Genomic DNA, 25,720 nt, shown 5'->3' with positions numbered 1-25,720 from the left:
CTGGTCAGGGCTTTGAATTTCCTTCCCAGCCCAGTCTCTATATCATAGGCTCCTTTGCTGATAAGGCTTATTGGCTGGGTACCTGAGTCGGGCAGGAGTATCCATCAGTATCCCTGGCCAGATAGTGCCACTAGCTCAGTTCTGCAGAGAGACAGAGCCAATGAGTGGGCTCTTCACTCAGGCGCTGCTGTAAGAGGGGCTGTAGGGTAATCTACACAGTCTCTGGGATGGTCTCAATAGGTTTTCTGGTCAGGCAGGACAGAGGACTATCTATACTCAGCAATAGGCAGGAGCCATGAATTTGCTTCCTCATCTGGATGGGGTGATCGAAGAGGTTCCCAGGCCAGAAAGGCTTATTGGCTGGGGACCCAAATCAAGCAGAATGGTTCCCTGGCCAGAGGGACCACCATTTTGGCTCTGCAGATGGGCAAAACCACTGTGTCAGATATCTACTCAGGCACTGCTGCTAGGAGAAACAATCTGCCAAGATCCAAGTGCTGGTTAACGTAAGCCATGTTTCCCTTCTCCATCTCATTCTGATCTCAAATGGTTAAGACCCACGGATACCTCCCCCCCAATACCTATGGGACAGGACCCAGGTGGGCCTTCCAGGAAGCAACCCACAACTCTGGAGGAGCTGGATGTCTACCTTGGGCTCTCTTTTTCCCACCAGAGAAACCATAGCTCTGGGAAGCCCTCTCAGTGCAGCACTATACTAGCCTGGGAGAGGGCAGTGCAGTCAGAGCATAGCTGATTGTCTTACCCTTCTAATGTGGTCCTTCTCAGTCTCTGTGGTTTCAGGGAGATTCACAGCCTCACAACCATACCCTGGGATTTTCACAATGGTGTCTTGTCTGTGGATACTTGCAAGATGGTCTTTTTGTGAGGGGGACTGAAGTCAGGAAAAACTTATGTCACCATCTTGATGACATCACTCTCTATATATTTCAATATAAATGTAATTTTGTAATAATAAAATTAATTATAATTTAAAGTTAAAGAAAATTAAAATAAAATGCAAATTGGTCCATATCATTCTTGAACTTATAACCAACCACTCAATGATTCTATATAACCTAGTAGATAAAGGCTAAGCTTCTTAAAATTACTTACAAATCCCTTAATAATCTGAGTCCAACCTTCCTCTCTTGTATGAACTTTCCTTTCCCAAATCCATACTTTATTCTTCTGCAGTGCTGAACCGACTATAGTTCTCCATGCACTGCATATGTATATGTTGTATATGTTGTACCCAGGTGTGGTTTTACTTTATATTTCTCAGCCTCTCTTCCATGTAGAAGACTCTTTCTATGCATTCCCCTTTCCTTTAGTTAAAATCTGATATTTTAACTTGCCAGGCACTACATACTCTATGATGTATTCATTTAACACTCTAGTTTGAATTAGTGGTTCCTATATGAGCTATGGCACTCATGGCTCACAGCAGTACCTGAAGTGCTACCAGAGAGCTGATAAATACCAATGATCCAGAAACACTGGAAAAATAGATCAGCTTAAATCCTTGAAATTCAGAGATTTAATATAAGTGTGTATAAAATTATGATATTAATGGAATTTATCTGGAATTTTCCATCAACGTATGTCCTTTGTATATGTTTTTTGGAGCTCATGACATTGATTACATGTCTCAATTGTCCCTTCTCTTCATAGCTAATGGAAAAGTTGATCTGAATAAAGTGACGGATGGCGTGAAAGCTGTCACAGGTGATTGAGAAGTTAATGTAAACATAGGATCCTAATTTTTACAGAACTGTTTTTCTTCATGCCTTAATTGCTAGGCTAATTCTATCATTTTTACCTCCTATTTGTTTAAGGTTTTCATAACCAGTAGCCCAGAAATTGGAGAATTTTCTGATGTATTCTTCACGAATACACTTCATTTTCCTTATTTTAAGACAGCCAAAATGTACAATAAAAGGTGAAATGGATCTTTGGAAAAGTCCCTGGTAATTACTTAAAGGAGAGGTGATACATTCTTCATGTCAATAGAATTATGAAGATAAGCCATCTGCAGCTTGAAAATTGACAAAAGAGATCTATAATACCCACTTTGTGTCATTGTCATTTTGAGTATGTTAGTCCAAGCCTCCCAAGAAGCAAAAGCCGGGGCAGGGTTAAACATGCCAGGACATTATTAGGGGAAATGCCTGCGTAAGAGAAAATAAGGAGGATGCCTGAAAGGCTGGGAGGCTGTCAGACTGCAGGGCAAATCTGTCACCAGGTGAAGGAAAGAGGAAGAAATGTTTGGGCGGAAGCATCCTAGATTGTCATGCAGTCTGAGGAGGGCCTGGCAAAAGTGCTTTCAAGAATCCTCTGGTTAGAATCACCATCCTGTATCTTCCAGGAACAGGGCTCCCCTAGTATCTTGGCTGCACTTGTGATTGGCCAGTGCCAATGATACATATGGCATTAGTGCAAAAAAACACAGGTTACTTTCAAAGCAGAAGGTGGGGCCCTTGGTTAATTATGTTCTCCATAGTTGGAACTCCTGTGGATACATTCTCATGACCACCGTTGAGAGTGCCATCTCTCTCTCTCTTGTTTTTTTATTAAGTATAATTTATTGTCAAATTGGTTTCCATACAACACCCAGTGCTCATCCCAACAGGTGCCCTCCTCGATGCCCATCACCCACTTTCCCCTCTCCCCTACCCCCGATCACCCCTCAGTATTGTTCTCAGTATTTAAGAGTGACAGTGCCATCTCTTATTAGCCTTTAGAAAGCTGGGGCACCTGGGTGGCTCAATCGGTTAAGCGTCTGACTTCAGCTCAGGTCACGATCTCACGGTCCGTGAGTTGGAGCCCTGCGTCGGGCTCTGGGCTGATGGCTCAGAGCCTGGAGCCTGCTTCTGATTCTGTGTCTCCCTCTCTCTCTGCCCCTCCCCCATTCATGCTCTGTCTCTCTCTGTCTCAAAAATAAATAAACTTATTTTAAAAAAGGCAATTATGTTTCCATAAATGACATTATCTCCATGTATTTGGGCAGAGCTCAGTGATCATTACTTTCCCCAGCTCATAATCCTATTGTTTTAGCATCCTAATTTAGTTTAATTATTTGCAATAATTTGATTGTACTTAAATTCCATGTATGTCATTGTTTTAATCTTTTTATTAAGGAGAAAATGTTGATGTCAATAGCGTTAAAGCTGTTCTGGGAAACATGGGGATCGAGCTCAAAGGTAAAGAATGCTTGGAGCTGGTGAAAACTCTTCCTTTTAAGGGTAAGCATTTTAAATATTGATGTATTCAAAGAGAGGTTTTTTTTTAAGTTTATTTATTCATATTGAGAGGGTGAGAACATGTGTGAGTTAGGGAGGAGCAGAGAGAGAGGGAGAGCGAAAGATTCCCGAGCAGGCTCCGCACTGTCAGCACAGAGCCGGACTCAGAGCTCGATCTCACAACCCGTGAGATATGACCTGAGCCAAAACCAAGAGTTGGATGCTTAATTAACTGCACCACCCAGCTGTCCCCAAAAAGAAGTTTTAGATTTCTGTGTCTGCGAGAAGCTCTAAAATTATCTCCATTTCCTAAGTTCTAGAAAATAGAAAATCCATTTCAAAAAAAATTTTTTTTAGAATGTCCACTTATACCTGAAATGAATCCCTAAGTGGTTTTACTTTTAGATTAGGAAGCAGCATTTCCATTACGATGGGTCTTTTTATCAATAGTGAAAAACAAACAAGGAAAAAACAAAGGTTAAACTGGGATTTGTGAAAGAAGAAAGGATTAATAATTGGAAGTGAATAAAGGCAGGATTGGGAAGAAGAACAGAGGTGTGCATGATGTGCTAAATTTCACCCGATTTTCTCTCAAATTTTATTAAAATAAGAGAAAACTCTTGAAAAGTCATTTTTCCTAATTTCTCTGTGATTTTCCACATTTCTCTGTGACTTAAATTCTGCCTTTTCTTATAGATGATGACAAGATCTTTCAAAACAGGTTGCTAGAAGTTGTGATGTCTCTAAAAGGTACGTGAGCAGCATAATGAGAGTGCAGACCAATATGGGATCCTTGCTTTTATACTGTTTCCAAGGTATTAGTGGTTGCTGCTATACTGATCATATATACTGACTGCAAATTTATGCTCCCACTGAAGATCAAGCTTCACGTTAGCTGCTGATCTTTTACTTTATATCTAGGAAGAAAGCCTTCTACTTTCTCAAGATTCTTCCAAACTTTTCAAGAGAAAAAATACCAGATTTCAAGTTTGCATAGCAAAATGTGACAGACAAGATTAGCACTGATTCAGGGAATTTAATCAGCTGCAGATAAATACTAAACTGGGAATTCAGTCATCAAAACTTACTGTTTAGAAGTAAAAAATGTTTGCCTCCAGAACTAGAATTCACTTAGCATTTATTCAATGGTATTTAAAACTTTGTATTTTATAGTCTGATCCCCAAGACAAATCTCACGAGAAGTGACCTTCGTTCTAATGTCATAGTTGACTTTCTCTATAGGCATAATAAGGTCCTTAGTCTCTTGTTCTAAAATTGGTGTGTTTTTTTTTTTCACATTTTAGAACAAGGATTATTAACCTTACTACTAAGGGGGGTCTGTGAATAGGCTTTAGAGAATATATGACCCCCCCCCCTCCCGAAATGATATGTAATCTTTGTGAACACTAGCATATAGCTCATGCAATTCACAACAGGGCATGTGTCTCTAAAAGCTTTATGAACCTCTTTTTTGAAGTTACATAATTTTCTTCATGGACTCTCTTTCCTTAGATGGGAAAGTCAATGTCAACGACTTGAACGCAATACTGGATAATATGGGAATCAAGCTCTCAGATAAGGAACTTGAGGCTCTGACTCAAAATCTCCCTGGTGATGGTGAGCAAGTTTCCAGATACCATAGTTCCATGTTGGGAGAGCTTGGACAATAAAGGTTGCGAGGGAAAGGGCCCTTAGGAATGGTAATCTACACTGATAGTAGGAAGCTATAAGTACGGGCAAAGCATGTAAACAGCATATAAGCAGCCAGCTACCAAGTCACCGTGAAAACATTGCCCTTTGTATGAATGTCTTTTATGTTCTTTACCCATATTATGGTCACTAGAGGACAGTCTTCCACATTTTAAAAAGAAACATGCAGGCCACTTAGATGACGGTACTTCTGAATTTCTTCCCATTACTAATGCGTATAGCTTTGAAATGGTAGAGAACTATAAGTAAAATTAATATTTTTGAAATGGCATGTTTTTATGTTTAGGCTTTTCTTTCTAGTATTAATGAAGACAATGAAAACTGAATAAATTAATAGCCTAGAAAGATATTCTTCAGTAAATAGTTCTTAAGTAAGCATATATAAAGTACTTAAGATAATGCCTGGCACATAGTAAGTTAGGATTTATTATATTTATTCCCACATTGTTTTTCACGATATTTCATGAGTCTTTTATATCTCATTATGACTTTAATTTTCTTTTGCAGTTGATAGGAGGACTTCTCCTAAAACACCGATGAAGGAACTGCAAACTTTTACAGGTAAATGAGAAGTTGATGTAAATCTAGGGTTTCGGTCCTTTATAATAGTTTTTTTTCAGTGGTATTTCTGGTATCTTATAAATTCTGATGTTTTATTTTTAAATATATGAATCCTGGATTGACATTAGGAAAGTTTCTACACTAGGATACAAGACTATATGTCAATTTTAAATCCTAAGTTTTCTGTTACTTGTGCAAGTAACATGCTTTGGGTCACAAATGTTTAAATGAAAAATATCTAGAAATGTATAGAAAATGGCATGGTGAAGCTTAGAAATGATCAAGATAATGTATTCCTGATATCATCAATAATTCTTACCAAAGCAAATGTTTTTGAAGAATAATTTATATACGAATCTGCGTTATCTTAATTCACTCATCAGATTTTATTCTGAAAGTTGTTTTTTTCCAGCTTTAGGAAAAAAGGTCTTTAATTTATAATAAATGTGGTATTTTATTACCATAAGATACCATAAGATATGCTCCTAAAGATATGCTTTATTACCATAAGATATGCTCAACGGTTCTGCAATTGAGAACATCTTCGCCTAACACCTCATCTTGATATTAGGATATCATTAAACTTCATAGAACATATTTTACAACTTGATAGAATACCAGAGTTCCAAAAGCTTATATGTCTATTGTTCCCTCTCTTAAAAGATGAGAAGGTCGATTCTAATGACCTGAAAATTTTCCTGGGAAGCCTGGGGATTGAGCTCACAGATCAGGAAAAAGAGAAGCTACTGAAAACACTGCCAATTGACGGTGAGATTAATAGAGGTGTCATGGAGGTCTTTTGTTGGTCTTTAGGTCTGTGTAAATATTTCCAACTTTGTTTCTATTTATTTTTCTCCAAAAGTATAAAAGAAAAAATATTAAATTGAGTTTTAAGTATATAGAAACCTGTTACTGTCGCTTAGAATTTATATTGGAAGTTAAATAACCCTTTAGACAAGAGTTGACATTAACAGCTAAACATATTGTTACCTATCAAGCTACTAATTTGTTCATATCATGAGAAGAGAAAAAAAAAGAAAGATTGGAGATCCATGACAAAAAAATAAAGATGGGAAGCAGAAATTTAAAAGCAAAGGGAAGCTATACTCATGTTTGAGCAAGGAGACTTCCCCAGGTACTGGAATAAAGAAGTTTGTCACAAGGAGAGAGGTTTTTGTTTCCAAACTTCATTATATTAGATGAAATAAACTAAAAATTAGAGACAACTCTTCTTAAAATGTTATTTTTGAAATTATTTATTTAAATTATTATTTATTTCACACCATTTTTGTGATTTCATGTTAATTTCCCCATTGCATGAATTATGGCTTTTCTTACAGCTGCTGGAAAGGTATATCACAACAGGTTGCTAAAGGGTGTGAAATCTCTCAATGGTGAGTAAGACCCAATTAAAAGTCATACTGTCTGACATTCCCCAACTTGACACTTTTATTCCAATTATGAATTCTGGCTCCTCACTTTGGTATCATTCCTTATTTATGATTCTTGCAGTCTACCCACATTTTAACTGATAACAGCGTATATTTTATCTTGTAGGAAGTTCCATATGGAACTTGCATTTTTTTTCAACTCTGTACACCCCTTCTCCATGCACGAAAAAATCACTTCACCTTAAACAAACAAACATAATAAGTAAATAAATAGAAAGTTGATATGCATGCAGAATTTTGGCATAATACACTTTTTTTTTCATGTTCCTACCTTCTGTCTTTCCTAAGGGGGAAAGGTTCATGTAAATAACCTGGACAACACCCTTAAAAAATTGGGACTTGAGCTCACGGAAGAGGAACTTGCAAAGCTGTCCAAAAATCTACAAGTTGATGGTGAACACTACAGATGTCCTCAGGCCATTTTTTAATTTTTCCTTTATATCTGATAGGTTTGAAAATAGATTTAATTGACAGATACATGTTAGAAAGTTTGGAGGAGAGCCCAATTTTATTTTTTTTACTTAAGTCTTTAATTTTAATTCCAATATAGTTAACATAGAAAATTATATTATTTCAGGTATACAATATATCAACAATTCTATATATATGTGATAAGTATACTCTTTAGTCCCCATCACCTGTTTCACCCATTCCCCCACCCACCTCCCCTCTGGTAACTACCAGTTTGTTCTCTATAGTTAAGAGTCTACTTCTTGGTTTGTCTCTCTCTTCTTTTTTTTTTTTCTTTGTTTACTCATTTTGTTTCTTAAATTTCACATATGAGTGAAATAGTATAGTATTTGTCTTTAACATTTCTCTTAGCATTATACTCTTTAGCTCCATCCATGTTGTTGCAAATGGCAAGATTCCATTCTTTTTTAAGGCTGAATAATACTCCATCACACACACGCACACGCACGCGCGCGCGCACATGCACACATGCACACACACACACACATATGTGCTACGTCTTTATCCATTCATCTATTGATGGACACTTGGAGGAGAGCCCAATTTTAAAGTCAGAATAAATCTTGGATCTTCATTACAATTAACCTAAAACAGCATCATCTTTCCGTAAATATACCAAAAACTGCAGAGGGTGCTGTCAGGACTCTAATAGCCTAAATAATAAGAAAGCAAAATAATAGGGATATGAAAATCTATTTATAGAGAAGTCAAGCCATTCTTCTATCTATCCTTCTGTCTAATGAAATCTTCACTCGAAAATGTGTTCAAAGATTTTTATCATAGTGCATGAGACCTTCAAGCTCCATCTGCCTGTGTGGACATATCTTCTCTCATTTTTCTAACTGTTCAAGCCATGTTGAGCTGCTTGTAGTTTCACATGCATAGCATGATGTCCCTGGACATTTTTCTCAACTTCTCCTCCATGTGAAGTCTCTTCCATCCTTCCATATTTCATATCAACTGCTCTGATACATTAATGTAGTTCACACACATCTCCTGCAGGAAGCAATCTTAGAACATACCAAGCTGGATTAGTGGTCCCTTCCTCAGCTGTTTGTTGGTACATGAAGTAAAGTTACCAGAATACCTGGCCAACTCCAATAGTATCTTCAGCTATGGCTTATAATGGCATCCAAAATACTAGGAAGAGCACACTTTTCCTGACCCAGTTTCTAGTATACAAGAGACCTTTGTATTAATGGAGATCATCTTAACTCCCTGAGATCCAGGCATTTTCTAAATGGTCTCAGGTAAAATGAAGATGTAAGGAATTTTTAATGGAATTGTTTCCTTAAAATATATGCCTTAAATTTGTCTTCTGGGCTTCTGACATTATTTTCATTGTGCCTTTTCTTGTAGCTAATGGAATGGTTGGTCTGAAAGAGGTGATGGATGGAGTAAAAGCTACTACAGGTAAGAGAGAAATTATGAATCTAAAACATTTAGTATTTATAGTAATTATATTGCATCATTATTGCTCAATTGCCATATTAGTTATGGCATTTATTTGTTCATTAAATTACTAGCAACTCATTTGTTTTCTGGTATATTTTTTATTTGTATATTTTGCTCTTCTCTTTTTTAGAATGGCCAAACTCTGTACTAGTGAAATAATATATGAAGTAAAATTTTGATAAAGACTACAGATAACTGACAAAAAATGAGACTAACAGATCTTACCTTATTTTATACATTTATTTGAATAAGTAATTTATAATATTCCAATTGAATAGCAGATACATAATGTAAATCTCACAGGGTTCAGAGTTGCCTTGCCATTGTCATTGTGACTGTGACTTCTTTTATTAGCACTTAGAGATCAAATTCTTTTTCTGTGAAAGTCATCGTCAGTATATCTGGAGAGGTCTCATTGGCCTATGCTCTTTATTCTGTACCGATTTAATCTACATAGCCATAGATTAATTTTCCCTGTTTGGAGTCATTAGATGATCCTTTAAATTCGTATATATGTAATGATGTCTATTTTTTTAAGGAAGGGAGGTTGATGTCAAAGATGTGAAAGCTATTCTGAAAAACATGGGAATAGAGTTCACAGATAAGGAACGTTTGAAGCTGCTGAAAAATCTGCCTTTCAACGGTAGGCATTTATATACTGATGTGACCTTAAAGTCTTCTTTGAAGCTTTTAAAGATTTTTTAATTTAAATTCCAGTTAGTTAACATACAGTGTAATACTAGTTTCGGGTGTACAATTTGGTGATTCAACACATCCACACATCACCCTGTGCTCATCACAAGTGCCCTCCTTCATCCCCATCACCTGTGTCACCCTTCCCTCGCCATCTTCCCCTCTGGTGACCATCAGTTTGTTCCCTATAGTTAGGAGTCTGTTTCTTGTTTTGCCTGGCTTTTTTACCCCGTGTTTGTTTTGTCTCCTCTTAAGCTTTTTTTTTTTTAGAAACTCAAACTATCCCCATTTGCTAAGATGCAACAGTAAATAAACAAACAAATACCAAACAAAATAATTTAAATGTTCACTCATTCTAGAGGGAAATTTCCATCTATGCAGTTTAACTCTCTGTTTTGGAATAATCATCCCCATGATGCTGACTCATGCCATCAAGGGGACTACATTTCTGAGGCTACCCTTACCTTTTTAGATACGTATAGGCAATTGTGGGAAGCAACCAAGGGAAAGAAGTGGTGTTAGACTAGAAGGGGATAAAAGGTCAGAGGTGATATTTTCCAAAAAAGCTGTGTATGTTATAGAGTGCCTTCTATGCTAAATTTTAGATAGACTTGCCATATTATAAACTTTCCCTAATTTTCTCTCAAACTTTATTTTAATGAGGGAAGTTTCTAGGGCAAATCATGAAAATCTCAGTTTTACTAAAGTTTTAGTGAATAGCCACATCATTTCTCTATGACCTTAATTGTGTTCTTTTTTATAGATGAAAACAAGGTCTTTAAGAACAGGTTGCCAGATGGTGTAAAGTCCCTTAAAGGTGAGTGAGAAACATAATAAGAATACAAATGAATATGAGATCTTCATTTTATACTGTTTCCAAGATGTGAATTTGAATGCTGCCATCTGTCATATGTACTGATTGCAAATGTATGCTTTTTTGGACCTCAATCTTTATTTTAGCAGTTGAATCTGATGTTCTGTCTTGGAAGTAAAGCACCACACTTTCTTGTCATTTTCGAAATTTTCAGGAAGAGAAATATCAAATTTCATGTTTACATGGGAAAAAATATAAATGATGAGCAGTGATCCAGAGAACGTAATAAATAGAAAAAACTAAATTGGCAGTTCATTCATCAAAAGTCAACCTACTATTGTTTAGAACTAAATAATGTTTGCCTCCAGTACCAGAATTCCCTAAGCATTCACTGAACACCATTTTCTCAACCAGATTTTTTTTTTTTAATTCATTAAGAAAATCGAGGCTGGCAAGAGTGATAGCCCTCAGCTTTACATCTTCAATCCCTCCCTATTCAGGTATCTTTAAGCACACCCATGTTAGTATAAAGGATGAGTGAGAAGTCCCTCTTCCTCCTCAAAGCTTACCAGGATGCCCTTGACTCCACTGTCTCCCGTATCTTTTAAGACCTTGCCCCACTGGCCATTTTCAACCTCTTCAGCCCATTCACATGTTCCACATACACCATCCTATAAAATAAGCAAACTAGAACTCTCCACACCCCTTTTTGGCCACAACTCAATCTCTTTCTTCCCTTTTTCATCCATTTCTTGAGAGACTTTTCTGTACTCTGAGCCCATATTTCTGTACCTTATTCTCAAACTAATTTCAGTATTAAATGCCATTTAAAACCTTGTGTTTCTGTAGGCTGGTCCCCAAGACAAGTCTCAAGGGAAGTAGCCATAGTTCTAAATTTGTAATTGACTGCTTAGAATATTTTGTCTCTGTGCTAAAATTGTTGAACATTAATTTATTTTTTTCACTTTAGAGCAAACATTTTCTGTTTGGTCCGAAGCAAATTTTGTGAATAATGATCTACTGCTTAAGAAATTCACAATGGGATATGTGTATCAAAAAAGTGTAAGAAATTCTCTTTTGAAGTCATTTAATATTCCTTATGGACCGTCACTTTTCTTAGGTGGGAAGGTCAATATGAACAACCTGGGCACTGTTCTGAACAACCTGGGGATAAAGCTTGCAGATACGGAACTTAAAGATCTGGCTGAAAACATACATGTTGGTGATAAGCATATTATCATATATACTAGTTAACCCCGGAGAGAGGTTAGTTACAAGAAACTTGGGGGGGGGGGGGGCGGGGAAATGCCCTTTTTCATAGGGAGAAGGGAAGGCCCAAGAGCAGTGTGAGACACCATATCAATGACTAAAACACAGAGAATGTCATTTGAGTTTATGAGTATCCAGTTAACAAAGTCAAAATTAAACCAGTTTTCTATATGTGTGATATGTATGACTTTTATGTTCTCTGTAAGTATCATGTTTAGTAGTTGAGTCTTTCCAGTTTTGAATACAAGAATGCAGATTCTTTAGACACATTCACTTCTAAGTAACCTCCCCTTACTAACACAAATAAATTTGAGATATTATAGGCCAAACTGCACCATTGCGATTGCGTGGTTTTCATGTTTAGAATTTTCTTGTTATTCATGCTTGTCTTAGAATAAAAGTGGACTAGAATAATAATCTAAAAAGTGTGTTCAAAAATATTTGTTTAAGTAAATATTAGCAATTATGATGGGGCCTGACACATAGTTAAGTGCAACTGTTATAGTTCTTCCCATGTTTTCCCACAAACTTTTGTATTATATCTAGAATGTAATATTTGAAGTCTATATGATATATGAGATCCATAATATATGGGATCTATAATATACTGCGATTTTATCTTCTCTTATAGTTGATGAGAAAATTCCTCTAGAAACACTGATGGAAAACATCACAGATTTTACAGGTGACTGAAAAGTTACTATAAAATTAGGATTCCAATTATCTACATTAAATTTTGGTTTTTGCTAATATTTCCTGGTACTTCATCACTGACTTGTAAATTCTGACATTTCTCTATATTTATTAATGAAATATTTGCTTCTAGTGTTACATGTATTGATATAAAATTATCTGATTTTGCAATGAAATTACCATACTATTTCTTGCTTTCAAATTCTACAATCTCTGTTGTTTATGCCAATAATGTAATTCACTTCACCAGTGTTTAATAACCACAGTATAGAATGGCACAGCAAATTAGAGAGTGAAGCCTAAAATTGATGGAAGTAATGAATTTATTGTATTTATCATATAATTCTTATTTTTTAAATTAAAATACTTTTTCAAAGAAAAATTCATATAAGCATCTATTTTTCTAACTAATAGATCAAATTTCATTCTGAAAGTAGTCTGTCCTGATTTTAGAAGACTCTCTTGTTCACATTAAGAAAATAAATTTGACCTATCATCTACATTGATTCTGTAGTTGAAAATGTTTGTTTGTTTTTATTACTGTAGTTTTCAGTCTGAAAACAAGGAGATGGTATTAATTATCCTAAAATAACTTTTTTCATTAGAAATAATTACTATTATCTGGAGGTGCCTGGGTGGCTCAGTCGGTTAATCGTCCGACTTCGGCTCAGGTCATGATCTCGCAGCTTGTGAGTTCAAGCCCTGCATCAGGCTCTGTGCTGACAGCTCAGGGCCTGGAGCCTGCTTCAGATTCTGTGTCTCCCTCTCTCTGCCCCTCGCCCACTCGCTCTCTCTCTCAAAAATAAGTGATAAAACATTTAAAAACTTTAAAAAAAAAAGAAATTATTACTGCTATCTGAAATGAAGATGTATACCAAATTTCTTATTTTCAAAGGTGAGAAGATTGAATCTAGTGAGCTAAAAAATGTTCTGGGAAATCTCGGAATTGAGCTCACAGATGAGGAACTAGAGAAGCTGCTGAAAATACTGCCAATTGATGGTGAGTCATACAAGTGTCTGTGGGAGCTTCCAAGGAAATTAGATTTTTGCAGATCTGCATGAAAATTTTCACTTCTTCTCAAACATGATGGAACATTTTTAAAAAACTAAAATGTAAGCTACATCTTAAAACAGTAAGTGTCGTTTAGAGTTTATTTTAGAAGCCAAGCAACTCCTCAGATGTAAGTTGCCATCAGAGCCAACAAATGTCTACTGTCTCCCTTCAGGGCTTATACCATAAGAAGGAAAAAGAGAGAGATAAGTGAGCAATGGAAGAAATTAAAAATAAAAGTCAGAATTAAAAAGAAAGCAAAGAGATATTTGTACAGTACAGTAGGCCCACTCAAGGGGACCAGCTTATCATATCGAAAAAGCCTTCTCGGGGCGCCTGGGTGGCGCAGTCGGTTAAGCGTCCGACTTCAGCCAGGTCACGATCTCGCGCTCCGTGAGTTCGAGCCCCGCGTCGGGCTCTGGGCTGATGGCTCAGAGCCTGGAGCCTGTTTCCGATTCTGTGTCTCCCTCTCTCTCTGCCCCTCCCCCGTTCATGCTGTGTCTCTCTCTGTCCCAAAAATAAATAAACGTTGAAAAAAAAAAAAATTTAAAAAAAAAAGAAAAAGCCTTCTCTTCCTTAATTTCACTGTTATATAAAGATGAAAATTTTAGGTGAAACATTTTTTAAAAAATTTTTAATGTTTATTTATTTTTGAGAGACAGAGAGTGATAGAGCACGAGCAGGGGAGGGGCAGAGAGAGAGAGGGAGACACAGAATCCGAAGCAGGCTCCAGACTCTGAGTTGTCAGCACAGAGCCTGACGCGAGGCTCAAACTCACAAACTGCGAGATCACCACCTGAGCCGAAGTCAGACGCTTAGCCACCTGAGTCATCCAGGCACCCCATAAGTGAAATATTTATAATGGTACTACCGAATTATCATCCACATATTGTACAAGTAACCCAATATAGCATACAATTAAGTGAATTCTAATGTATTCACCACATTCATCACAACAATCAATTTTAGAACATTTTTATTATCCCAGAAAGATATTCCATACCTATTAACAGTCACCTCCCAATTTCTCCATCTCCCTCAGCCCTGGGCAACCACTAATCTATTTTCTGTCTCCATCAGTTTCCCTATTCTGGATATTCCACATAAATAGAATCATATAATACGTGGTCCGTAGTGACTAGTTTCACTCAACATAATGTTTTCCAGGTTTATCTCTGTCCTGTTATGTATTAATACAGTTGACGCTTGAACAACACGGGTTAAGAGCACTGACTCCCTGTGTAGTCGAAAATCTGTGTATAACTTTTGACTCTCCAAAAACTTAACTACTAATTGCTTACTGATGACCAGAAGCCTAACTGGTAACGTAAAGTCAATTAACGTACATTTTGTTGTTATATGTATTATATACCCTATTCTTACAATAGGTAAGCCAGAGAAAATAAGATGCTAATAAGAAAATCATAAGGTGGGGCACCTGGGTGGCTCAGTCAGTTAAGCGTCTGACTTGAGCTCAGGTCATGATCTCACGGTTTGTGGGTTCGAGCCCTGCATCAGGATCTGTGCTGACAGCTCTCTCTCAAAACTAAATCAACATTAAAAAAATAATTTAAGAAAATCATAAGGAAGAGAAAATACATTTACAGTGCTATACTATAAAAAAAAAAAACAAAACCCACGTATAAATGGACCTGCACAGTTCAAACCTCTGTTTTTCTAAAGTCAACTGTACTTTGTTTCTTTTCGCTGCTGAATAATAGGCTATTCTATGGATATAACACATTTTATTTATCCATTCGTTGGTTGATGCGCATTTGGATTGTTTCCACATTTTAGCTATTATGAATAATTCTCCTATGAACGTTCATGTACAAGTTTTTACATGGATATATATTTTCATTTGTCTTGGGTATATACCTAAGAGAGAAATTGTTGGGTCATATGGTAATTCTGTGTTTCACCTTTTGAGGAAGTGCAGGCTGTTTTCCAAAGAGGCTGCATTACTTTCCATTTCCACCAGCGGTGTATCAGAGTCCCAGTTCCTCCGCATCCTGGTCAACACTTGTTACTTCTGTCCTTTGATAATATCCTAGTGGGTATGAGGTGGTATCTTATTCTGGTTTCGACTTGCATTACCCTGATTGCTAATGATGTTAAGCATCTTTTCATGTGAATATTGGCTAAACGTATACCTCCTTTGGAGAAAAATCCACTCATAACCCTCATCCGTTTTTAAATTTGGTTATCTTCTTCTTATTGAATCGTAGAAGTTCTTTATACATTCTAGATACAAGTCCCTTATATTTTCTAGATAGAAGTTCCTTATCAGATACATGATTGCAAAAGTTTTCTCCTGTCCTGTGAATTATCTTTTTACTTTCTTGACAGTGTTCCTTGATGCACAAAAGATTTTTAACTTTGATGATGTCCAGGGTATAACTTTTTCTTTTGTTGCTTGTGTTTGGGTGTCATATATTACAAAAATGTCTAATCTAAGGTTAAGAAAATTTACAGTCATGTTTTCTTTCAACATTTTTATAGTTTTAACACTTACAATTAGGTCTTTGATCCATTTTGAGTTACTTTTTGTATAAAATGTGAGCTAGGGATCCAAAAGAATATTCTCTTTGCATGTGACTGTCCAGTTGTCCCAGCACCATTTATTAAAAAGACTGTTCTTTCTTCATTGAATGTGCAAGTACCTTTGTCAAAAATCAGCTGACCAAACATTGGAAGGTTTATTTCTGGATTGTAAATTCTATTCCATTAATGTATATATCTAGTTTTATGCCAGTACCTCCCTGTCTTGATTACTGTCACTTTGTAGTTTTTAAACTCAAAAGTGTGAGTCCCCTACTTCTTTTTCCTTTTTAAGATTACTTTTGCTTTTTGGAGCCTGAGCTTTATCATATGAATATTAGGACCAGCTCATCAGTTTCTGCAAACAAACCAGCTGGAATTTTTTATAAGAATGTATTGACTCCGTGGATCAGTTTAGGGAATATTGTTACATTCACAGTATTAAGTCTTCCAATCCATAAACATAGGATGTCTTTTCATTTATTTAGGTCTTCTTTAATTTCTTTCTATAGTGGTTTATAGTCTCCAGAGTATAAGTTTTGTACTTCTTTTGTTAAAATTATTCTTAGGCATTTTATGCTTTTCATGCTCTTGTAAATGAAATTGCTTTCTTAAGTTTTCTTTTCATTTGCTTGTTGCAACTCTATAGCAATACAGTTGATTTTTGTATGTTGATACAAGACTGCATTTTCTGCTTCTGAAATTATTCAGTTCATGCTATTTTTGTGAAACTCGTATTCATTCTACCATTACATGAATTATGACTTTTCTTACAGCCAATGGAAAGTTATATCGTAATAGACTACTGAAGGCTATGAAGTCTCTCAAAAGTAAGTAAAAAACGAAATTATAAGGCATGTTATCTAGGTCTCCAGGTACACCATCCAAGCATGAATCTTGGCCCTATATAAGCTTTTATTTATAATTCTCCCAGCGTAACTACATCTTACCTGCTGTTAATATACACTTTCTCTTGGCAGGAAGTCCACTGTCTTCTTAGATTTTTTTCAACTTTTTCTCAAGAAGAAAAACCAACCCTGGCAAAAACAAACAAAAAACCCTGGTTGTTATTGAAAAGCAATGGTCAGCTACAATAATCACTAATAAGTCAAGCCAGTAAACAAAAAAGAACCCTACTTTTTATGCAGAGTAATTAAGTTAGTGGTCTGCAGTTCTGTTTGTTCCAGCACCTTAACCTTGTCTTACTTTGTAGGCTTGTCCACAAGAATAGACTAAAGGAAATGCGGTTCTGACTCCATTGACTTTCTATTTGAGTCTTTAAGTGGAAAAGCCTATTTGGGATTTCAGCCTTGTCAAAGTGTAATAATAACAGAGGCATGAAATATATTTTATCTTTTGTTTCTTTTGTTTTAATAATATGTGGTCATTGAAGTTAATAATAGTTTTCCTAAAAAACATTTTTAAATTTTACTATTATACAACTTTTTTTTTTCAAGTGTTGCTTTACTGTCTCTTTCCTAAGATGGGAAGATTAAAAAGAATTACCTCCATACTAGTTTGGGAAATATGGGAATGGGGCTCACAGACGAGGAATTTGCTGGATTGTCAGGAGACCTACAAGTTGATGGTGAGTACCAAAGGTAGCATTCAGGATCTATTTATCTTGATCTTCGATTTAAAGGGGTATCAATTAAAATTATGTTGTGAGACAAATTTAGCTGGACTTTATTATACTCTAAAAACAAAGTGTATCTTTTTCTGAGCTCATGTCATTGATTACATGTCTCTTTTGGACTTCTGTAGCAAACGGGAATGTTGATCTGCATGACGTGATGGAAGGAATGAAAGCTATTACAGGTGAGCACAAAGTCACTATAAACCTAAATTCCCATTGGAACACTGACTATATTTTACCATTAACCTTAAATGCCATGTTGATTCTGTTACTGTACTCCGTATTATAAATATTTGCCCAGAGTTGGGCTTTGTGGTATTCGTGTTTTGGTAATAAAATTTTAGCTTCAAGTCTTGGTAAGAAGACCCTTACTCTCTTAAAAAAATAATCTAAAAATAACTTTTTTAGAGTCACTAAATTTCCCTCACGAGCCTTTCTCTTTCTGATTAAGGGAAAGTTGACATCAAAAACCTGGAAACCGTTCTAGGTGACATGGGAATCAAGCTCACAGACCAGGAACTTGAAGATCTGAAAGAAAACCTGCCAGTCAGTGGTGAGCACGTGAGATACCATTGGATTTTGAGCTTTAGGTGTTATGTACCGTTAGCAATGAAAGGAATGGAACGAGGGAACTTTTTACGCAGAAGAGGTCCAGATTGTAGATGGGACAAGAACACTGACAAAGAAGTTGAGAATGTAGTATTTGGACACAGGTGGCATGGCCACTAGAAGAGTCTGCGAAGTTCTGAGGACAACAAAGTTTGCCTTTCCAAAATGGCCGCTTTTGAATCTCATCTTTTTGTTATCAAATTCAAGAGTTGATATTTTATGAAATAGAAAGTCAAATTTACATTTTTTAAATAAGTATATTTTTAATATTTTAAATCTTTTCTTCTGTTCTATATTCAAGCATATTCTTTGAATCAGCTTGAATTCCTGAATGGCTATTTAAAGTGCATAACAAAATGCCCAGTAACAAAATGCTGTTATAATCTGAAGGGGAGGAGAGCGTTCTTATGCTATTTTATATCATTTTATGAGCTTCAAGTTATGTGTTTTTTCTGTTACAGTTGATAATACAGTTGCTCTGAAAACTTTGAAGGATGAAGTGAAAGCTTTTACAGGCAAGAATTTGTTATAAATGATTTGCAACAAATTGTGGTTTACACTAAAAATTTTAATAGCATTTTCTCAAAATTCTACTACTGCTTTACAGATTCACATACTTTCAGTATTCATTTTGATAAATATGTGCATCTACTGATCAACATCTTAATCTAACATTATCTGGGTTTATAAGTAAAACAAAAGGACTATTTCTTCATTGTAAGTCATATATTCTTTGATGCTTTTTTTCAGTAAAAGTGCCTGGCTCTTATTTATACACCCAAACCTAGATGATCACAGCAAAAGCAGGGTGGAGCTGTAGAAATAAAAGTCCATTACCAACAGCTAATTACATAGTTTTAACAAAGTAAAGTAAAATATGTCACACTTTGTTAATTGTGTCTTGTATCATACTAACCGTCTCTTGACCTTATTTCTGGATAATTATATGACCAGATTTGCTTCTGTACTATGTGATATCATTCCCAGTGTTAGGGATACATCCCATTTGCTAATATCGAGGGACAAATTCTATTTTTTATTTAGCATTTGACTCTTTTTATTAGAAAATCTTTCACTCCATCTTTCCTTTTCATTCTGGTATCAGAGTAAGGACTAGAGCAGCAAAAGTAAATGTTTAGATCGTGTTAAATAATCAGATTGTCCGTTAATAGTTTAACCTGTAACTATTCTGTCTTTTCAAAGGAGAAAAGGTTGATTCCAGGGACCTACAAAATACTCTAAAAGACATGGGGATTGAGCTTACAGACAAGGAGGCCAAGCAACTGAGGAAAACACTGCTCCTTGATGGTAAGTGAATGCCACATAAATGCCACCATGCCTTCCAGGGAACCTGACTTTATGGGTCAGTGCGAGCCATTCTTAATCTTTTAGTAGTACAGTTTTGTCTTAAAATGCCATAAATTAATAGAGAAAGGCACTTCTGACTTGAAAAGAAATTCTTTCATTACCTCGTGGAACACAATCTGAAATTCATCACTACATTGCCATATAGTAATCTGAGTGACTAATACTATCCTCTCAGATTGGTATTAGTTTTGCAATAAGAGCAAGGAAACATAATGAAGGAGAAAGAGGACATCAGTAGAATAAAAAGGAAGAAATATTTTAATGTATTTTTTAGAATGGCACCATGGGAGAGTTTAATAAATGTCTGTAATTCCAAAGAATGGGTAAGTTTGTCACTGTGGAAAACATCTATCTATCTCTATCTATCTATCTATCTATCTATCTATCTATCTATCTATCTAGAGCACATGAGCAGGGCAGGGGTAGAGAGAGAGAGAGAGAGAGAGCGAGAGAATCTCAAGCAGGCTCCACACTCAGCACAGAGCCTGACATGGGGTTCAGTCTCATGACGGAGATCATGACCTGAGCCCAAATCAAGAGTCAGATCCTTACCGACTGAGCCAGTCAGGCACCACAAACATTTATATTTTTAAATGTCCACGTCGTATAACTATAAAATAAATGCATTTTTAAAGCAAATCATTGAAATGTATCTTTCTACAATCATATAATTTGTAATGTTTTGGTTTTCTGGAGATCTGAATTGTACTTTTTCTTACAGCCCACGGAAAGGTGTTTCAAAGCAGGTTGCTGAAGGATGTGAAGTATAATAAAAGTGAGTAAGAAGCACAAAGATGAGGCATATGAAATATCCTTAAGCATTAAATTTATATCACTAGGATATAACACCTTATTTTGCTTCTTGTACCACATCTATGTTTTTGCTGGTAGTAATCCTTACTTTATCTTAGATGAAAAGTTCTCTACTGCATTGTGGTTTTTTTTTTTTTTTAACGTTTATTTATTTATTTTTCAACGTTTTTTATTTATTTTTGGGACAGAGAGAGACAGAGCATGAACGGGGGAGGGGCAGAGAGAGAGGGAGACACAGAATCGGAAAGAGGCTCCAGGCTCCGAGCCATCAGCCCAGAGCCTGACGCGGGGCTCGAACTCACGGACCGCGAGATCGTGACCTGGCTGAAGTCGGACGCTTAACCGACTGCGCCACCCAGGCGCCCCGCGGAATTCTTAATTTTTAAATAAAAGTCCCAAAATTTTAGAAATAAATTTTTAGAATGAACAGGGAAGAATGAGATCTCTTTGTTATTTTAGTAACTTAGCCATTTAAAACTACCAGTGTCTGAAGTATCATTTAAAGTTTTTGGAAGCAGGAGTGTTATCTGAATAATTCAACTTAATGGAACTCTTGTCTCTGTACATGGAAGGCACTAGGAGAGATGCTGGGTGAATGCAAAGATTAGTAAGAAAAGGTCCTTGCCCCAAAGAGCTTTTAATCCTGTAACGTAAATTTTTACGATGCAAGGGGAGGGAACAAAAAGGATCAACGATGGGTTCAGTGAATCGGCCGGGAAACATTTTTGTGCAACGACTTTTCATCCTTTGCGTTACTGTATTATTCACGAGCACCATTAAACGTCTCGGAATACTTGCGTCTCTATTCCTATTACCATTTTATAAACCATAAATAGCACACATTTGATTACTCATGAATACAAGCATCACAGTGCAAAAGAAAACCCCAAATCTCCAAGAACAATGCCTAACACATAAGAAATACACAGTGAAATTCTTCCAAATGTATTTATAAATGCTTTCTATACAGTTAACCTATGAACGTAATTCTTATTGGCTCAGAATATTCTTTTAAGATGTTACGTGTGTGGTTTTAACGTCACAACAAAAATCAAATGCCAGTAAGCTGAACATCTTGAACTGCTTATGCACGCTGCATTTGACCATGGGCTGTGCTCTGAGTAAGCTGCAACAGAAACAGAGGCTCCAGCCTGTGGCACGCAACACTAAGACAGGCACACCACGGAAGTGTGAGCTCTGGCCACCGTGGCTCAGGGGTCTCCACGGAGTAACGCCGTCCCCACACTGTTTCAGTGGCCTTCAGGAAGTCCAAAGAACTCACCTAAAAAATGCTCCACTTTTGTCCTTGCTTTATTCTACTGCAGGCAGTGTGCTGAAAAGGGCATACGCCGTCCCTGACACCCCAGCCCACAGTGCCGAAGCATCTTCTGTACAGAACGGTCTAGAGGTGCCATTCATAAGACAGACCAAAACCAAAACAGTAAGTAAACTGTGAGATTTCATGCCCAAACGTTGCCACGCTGGTGAGATTTTCACCTGGCAACAACCGTAGACAGAAACGAAATACAAAATGAGTTTGAAGTACTTAATTGCCATGTGTCTGTGGTTTGTAGCCCAGCTGACCTTTTTTAAAGAGCTTATGACACGTTCTTATCTAGAGCACCAGAATCTAAATTCAGATACTTACGTTATTGCACTCTCCAAGGAAATACAGTGCAAATCCATCAGCTTTTGTGGCTGCCAAAGTAATAAAAAAGGAAGAAACTAATCTCAATGGAAGAACAGACCACGTATGAATTCTTTAAGGTGAGACCTCAGAGAGGAATCTTGTGAAAGGGCTTGTTAACATAATTAACGGTCATGCAGCGAATCGAGCCAACCAATTTATGGCTTTATTCAATGACATAGAACATTTTCATTCATTATTTATCAGCTATTGCAAACTTTAAGACGTGACATCCTCACATGCACACAGCAGCCAGTGCACTACGCAATAATATGTTTGTGAAACTTTAAATGTTACAACTATTGTTAAATATGTTTCGTTTAAGAACGGGATTTAATTGTTAAAGTACTAAAAAATACCAGACACAATATTCATAATAATGAGTAATCAAGGCAAGCATCACCCAAAGAGGATGATGCACGTATCCATGCAGCCTCACGAAGAGAACACGGCTTAACTCTCCTAACACTGCTTCAGGGCCATGTGAAGGCAGTTCCCACGGCAGATAACCGATATTACTCCCGCAGGATCGCTTGCCTATAGACTCACGGTTCACTCCTTTTCACTCGTGCGGCCTTGGGTCAAATATTTGGCCTGCCTTTGCCACAGCTTCCCCATCAGAAAAGAGGTGATCAAAGTACGTAGATCTGCCATCTGCCCCAATAAATTTAAAATGCTTTGTGTTGCTTAAAAATTAAGGATTTCCTTCGTAAAGATGTGATTTAATTCAACAAAACTACACGTTCCAAAGAAACTAGGCTTTATTTAGAAAGCATAGTATATTCCATTTGCACATCTAGCAGATACTTTTTTGAGACTGGGTAAGTTAGGAAGTTTTAGGTTTGACTCATTCTGGTCGTTTCAGAATAGAGTATTTTCACTTCAAACTTAGCCCGAGAACAGAAGCAAATAAATAACTTGCATTTGCCTTGTAATAAGTATATTACTCTTTCCATTTTCTGCAACAGAATAAAAGACACTTTGGTTCAAAAGTTCTACCAGAAGGAATATAAAACATTTCTTACCTATTTTAATGATGCTGCTCAATTCATAAAGGAGTAACTGATTGTCTCCTCCTGTATCTAATCGCTGTTCGATGTAGCTGTTTAATTCATACACAACTCCCTGCATATTCGTATCTTGGTACTTTTAATAAAAAAAAAAAGAAAAAAGAAAGAAAGAAAAAGAAAGGGCATAATTAAATATAATAAGATAAAAATTCCTTAATTTATAAAACATTTTATTAATTATATAACTTTATGTGTGTGTGTGTGTGTATATATAATTTTATGCTTTTACACATTATGCTTTTAAAGAACATTTATTTAAATATAATCTACTAAAAAATTGATTGCAAATTAAATTGCTGTGACATAGAATTATTTACAGGGGTGCCTGGGTGGCTCAGTCAGTTAAGCCTTCGACTTCGGCTCAGGTCATGATTTCACAGCGTGTGAGTTCAAGCCTTGCATCGGTCTCTGTGCTGACAGCTCAGAGCCTGGAGCCTGTTTCAGATTCTGTCTCCCTCTCTCTCTGCCCCTCCCCTGCTCATGCTCTGTCTCTCTCTGTCTCTCAAAAATAAATAATAAATAAAAACTTAAAAAATTATCGGAGCGCCTGGGTGGCTCAGTCGGTTGAGTGTCGGACTTCAGCTCAGGTCACAACCTCACGGTTTGTTGAGTTCGAGCCCCACGTTGGGCTCTGTGCTGACAGTTCAGAGCCCGGAGCCTGCGTTGGATTCTGTGTCTCCTTCTCTCTCTGCCCCTCCCCCACTTGTGCTCTGTCTCTCTCTGTCTCTCAAAAATAAATGAAGGTAAAAAAAAAAGAATTATTTATAGGCGCCATGTATATTTCTATTAAAATATCAAGTGTTACAAATTACAACTTTATTTCTGAAGTTGTATATAGCTATTTGGTAAAAGTAGCATAAAAGTTTGCCAAAAGTGTGCTGCACTGGGTAAAACGAAGGTTATTATTCTCCAGCCACCTGCCACGATGGGGCCACTACCCTGGTCCGATCCAAACTCTACCCCCGGCTCAGGAGGGAGCAGCTCTCATGGCCACCCCATGGCAGGACCAGTTAGCTGCCCCCAGAAGCCCAAAGCTCTGGGCTGCAGGGACACCAGCAGTAGAGGGGTTTGGGGAAAAGGCGGACGCTAGATCTTAGCTACTCCAGCACAAGCTACCGCTGTGACTTCTCTCCAAGGACCCAAAGGCTGTCTTCTAACAAGCTTCCTCACCACTAAGCTTGCCGCCCTAAGCCTGTTCTCCAAACAACAACCATGGTAAGTTCTATAAGCAAAATAAAATTCTGTTACATCCTGGCTTAAAGTCCTTCCCACTGCACTTAGAATAGCAGACTCCCCACGGGGTGGCCTCTCACATTCTACAAAATGCGGTCACTGTCTGCCTACGACACCATCTCAAGCCCCCTTTCTCTTTCTTAACCACACAGATACCTTTCGCTCCTAAAGGTCGATTACTCGCCATTCCTCTTCTTCCTTAAATGCCAGTGTAAGTGTCATTATCAGTGTCAGGTGTCCGATATCATGATTTGGCAACTCCATGCATCACCCAGGGCTCATCACAAGTGCACCCTTTAATCCCCATCACCTATTTCCCCCATGGTCCACCTCCCTCCGCTCTGGTAGCCATCAGTGTGTTCTCTATAGCGAAGAGTCTGTTTCTTGGTTTGTCCTTCTTCCTCTTTTTTAAGCCCCCCCTTTGTTTTCCATTTGTTTCGTTTCTTAAATTCCACATGAGTGAAATCATATGCTCCTTGTCTTTTGCTGACTGAGCTCAGCATGACGTTCTCTAGCTCCATCCACATCGTTGCAAAGCACTGTTCTCAACGAATGGCTGGGGAATGAAGGGATGTGAATGAACAGACGAAAGAATGGATGAATCAGTCCCTCAGTATTCTGCCCACAGGTACCGGTGATCCTGGCAATCTATCACACACCCTCCCCTGCACAGAAGAGATCCCAGGGCATTCACACAACAACGTGCACTCAACAGAGATGCTGGGTTCCACGGGCTTGTGCTGGCTTGGGAGTACGTTCCAAAAGTGGCCAATGCTTTTTCAAATACAACTGAAACACCAGACCTTCCTGGTATCTCTTCCAGTCTGTGCAACACTGGACTGCTAGAGTGGATTTCTTCTAGAAGAATCCCCGAGCTGCATTATCACAGACGATCCCTGCACCAAGGTTGTGCGAAATACGTCCCGGAGGGTGCAGTGGCACGTGTGCACAAGTGTGTGGTGTGGGCCAGGAAGGCCCATCCAAGGGGGTTTCTCAACGCACGGCGGGGGGTGGGGGTGGGGCCTGGCGCGGCAGGGCCATGTGGCTACGACAACACTCAGAGACGAAGCCGGGGTGGCTCGCATCCTGGACGGACCTGAAGCCGCCGTCGGAATGACCCGGCCTGGTGGCTGCCTGATCCCAGTGTCCCCGGAGCTGGAAGAGACAGGGTGGCCTGCTATCTTCTCATCCGTGTCCACGGGAAAAGTTCCAGGTTTCAGCGGACACAAGTTTGACTTGATTCTCCGCGGCAAGTCACGGTGCCTGGACGAATTCCAGGCTGGAGCCAATTCACAGGCCCAGGATCCTCTGAGTGAAGGAGGGGCAGGGGACGTCAGGGCAGCCAGGGGGCCGTAG

General features: G+C 37.6%; 1 protein-coding gene across 1 annotated transcript; it reads left to right on the top strand.

Moving 5' to 3' along the window:
* Window positions 1–240: 240 nt before the first annotated feature.
* On the top strand, window positions 241–25,720 carry LOC147571603 (uncharacterized; the record flags this gene model as incomplete). Its single annotated transcript, XM_086696217.1, has 24 exons — window positions 241–457; window positions 1,672–1,725; window positions 3,138–3,242; window positions 3,936–3,989; window positions 4,752–4,856; window positions 5,457–5,510; window positions 6,174–6,278; window positions 6,851–6,904; window positions 7,250–7,354; window positions 8,792–8,845; window positions 9,426–9,530; window positions 10,344–10,397; window positions 11,515–11,616; window positions 12,295–12,348; window positions 13,252–13,356; window positions 16,725–16,778; window positions 17,432–17,536; window positions 17,713–17,766; window positions 18,036–18,137; window positions 18,655–18,708; window positions 19,397–19,501; window positions 20,283–20,336; window positions 21,391–21,815; window positions 25,211–25,720. Coding segments are annotated over 24 exons (2,790 nt in total), but the record flags the coding sequence as incomplete, so codon positions are not given.

Source organism: Puma concolor, unplaced genomic scaffold, assembly GCF_028749965.1.
Source record: "Puma concolor isolate L17-30 unplaced genomic scaffold, mPumCon1.1.hap2 unalloc_scaffold_169, whole genome shotgun sequence".
Lineage (NCBI taxonomy): Eukaryota > Metazoa > Chordata > Mammalia > Carnivora > Felidae > Puma > Puma concolor.
The sequence above is the reverse complement of the archived record's forward strand: the minus strand, read 5'-3'. Positions and strand labels throughout refer to the sequence as shown.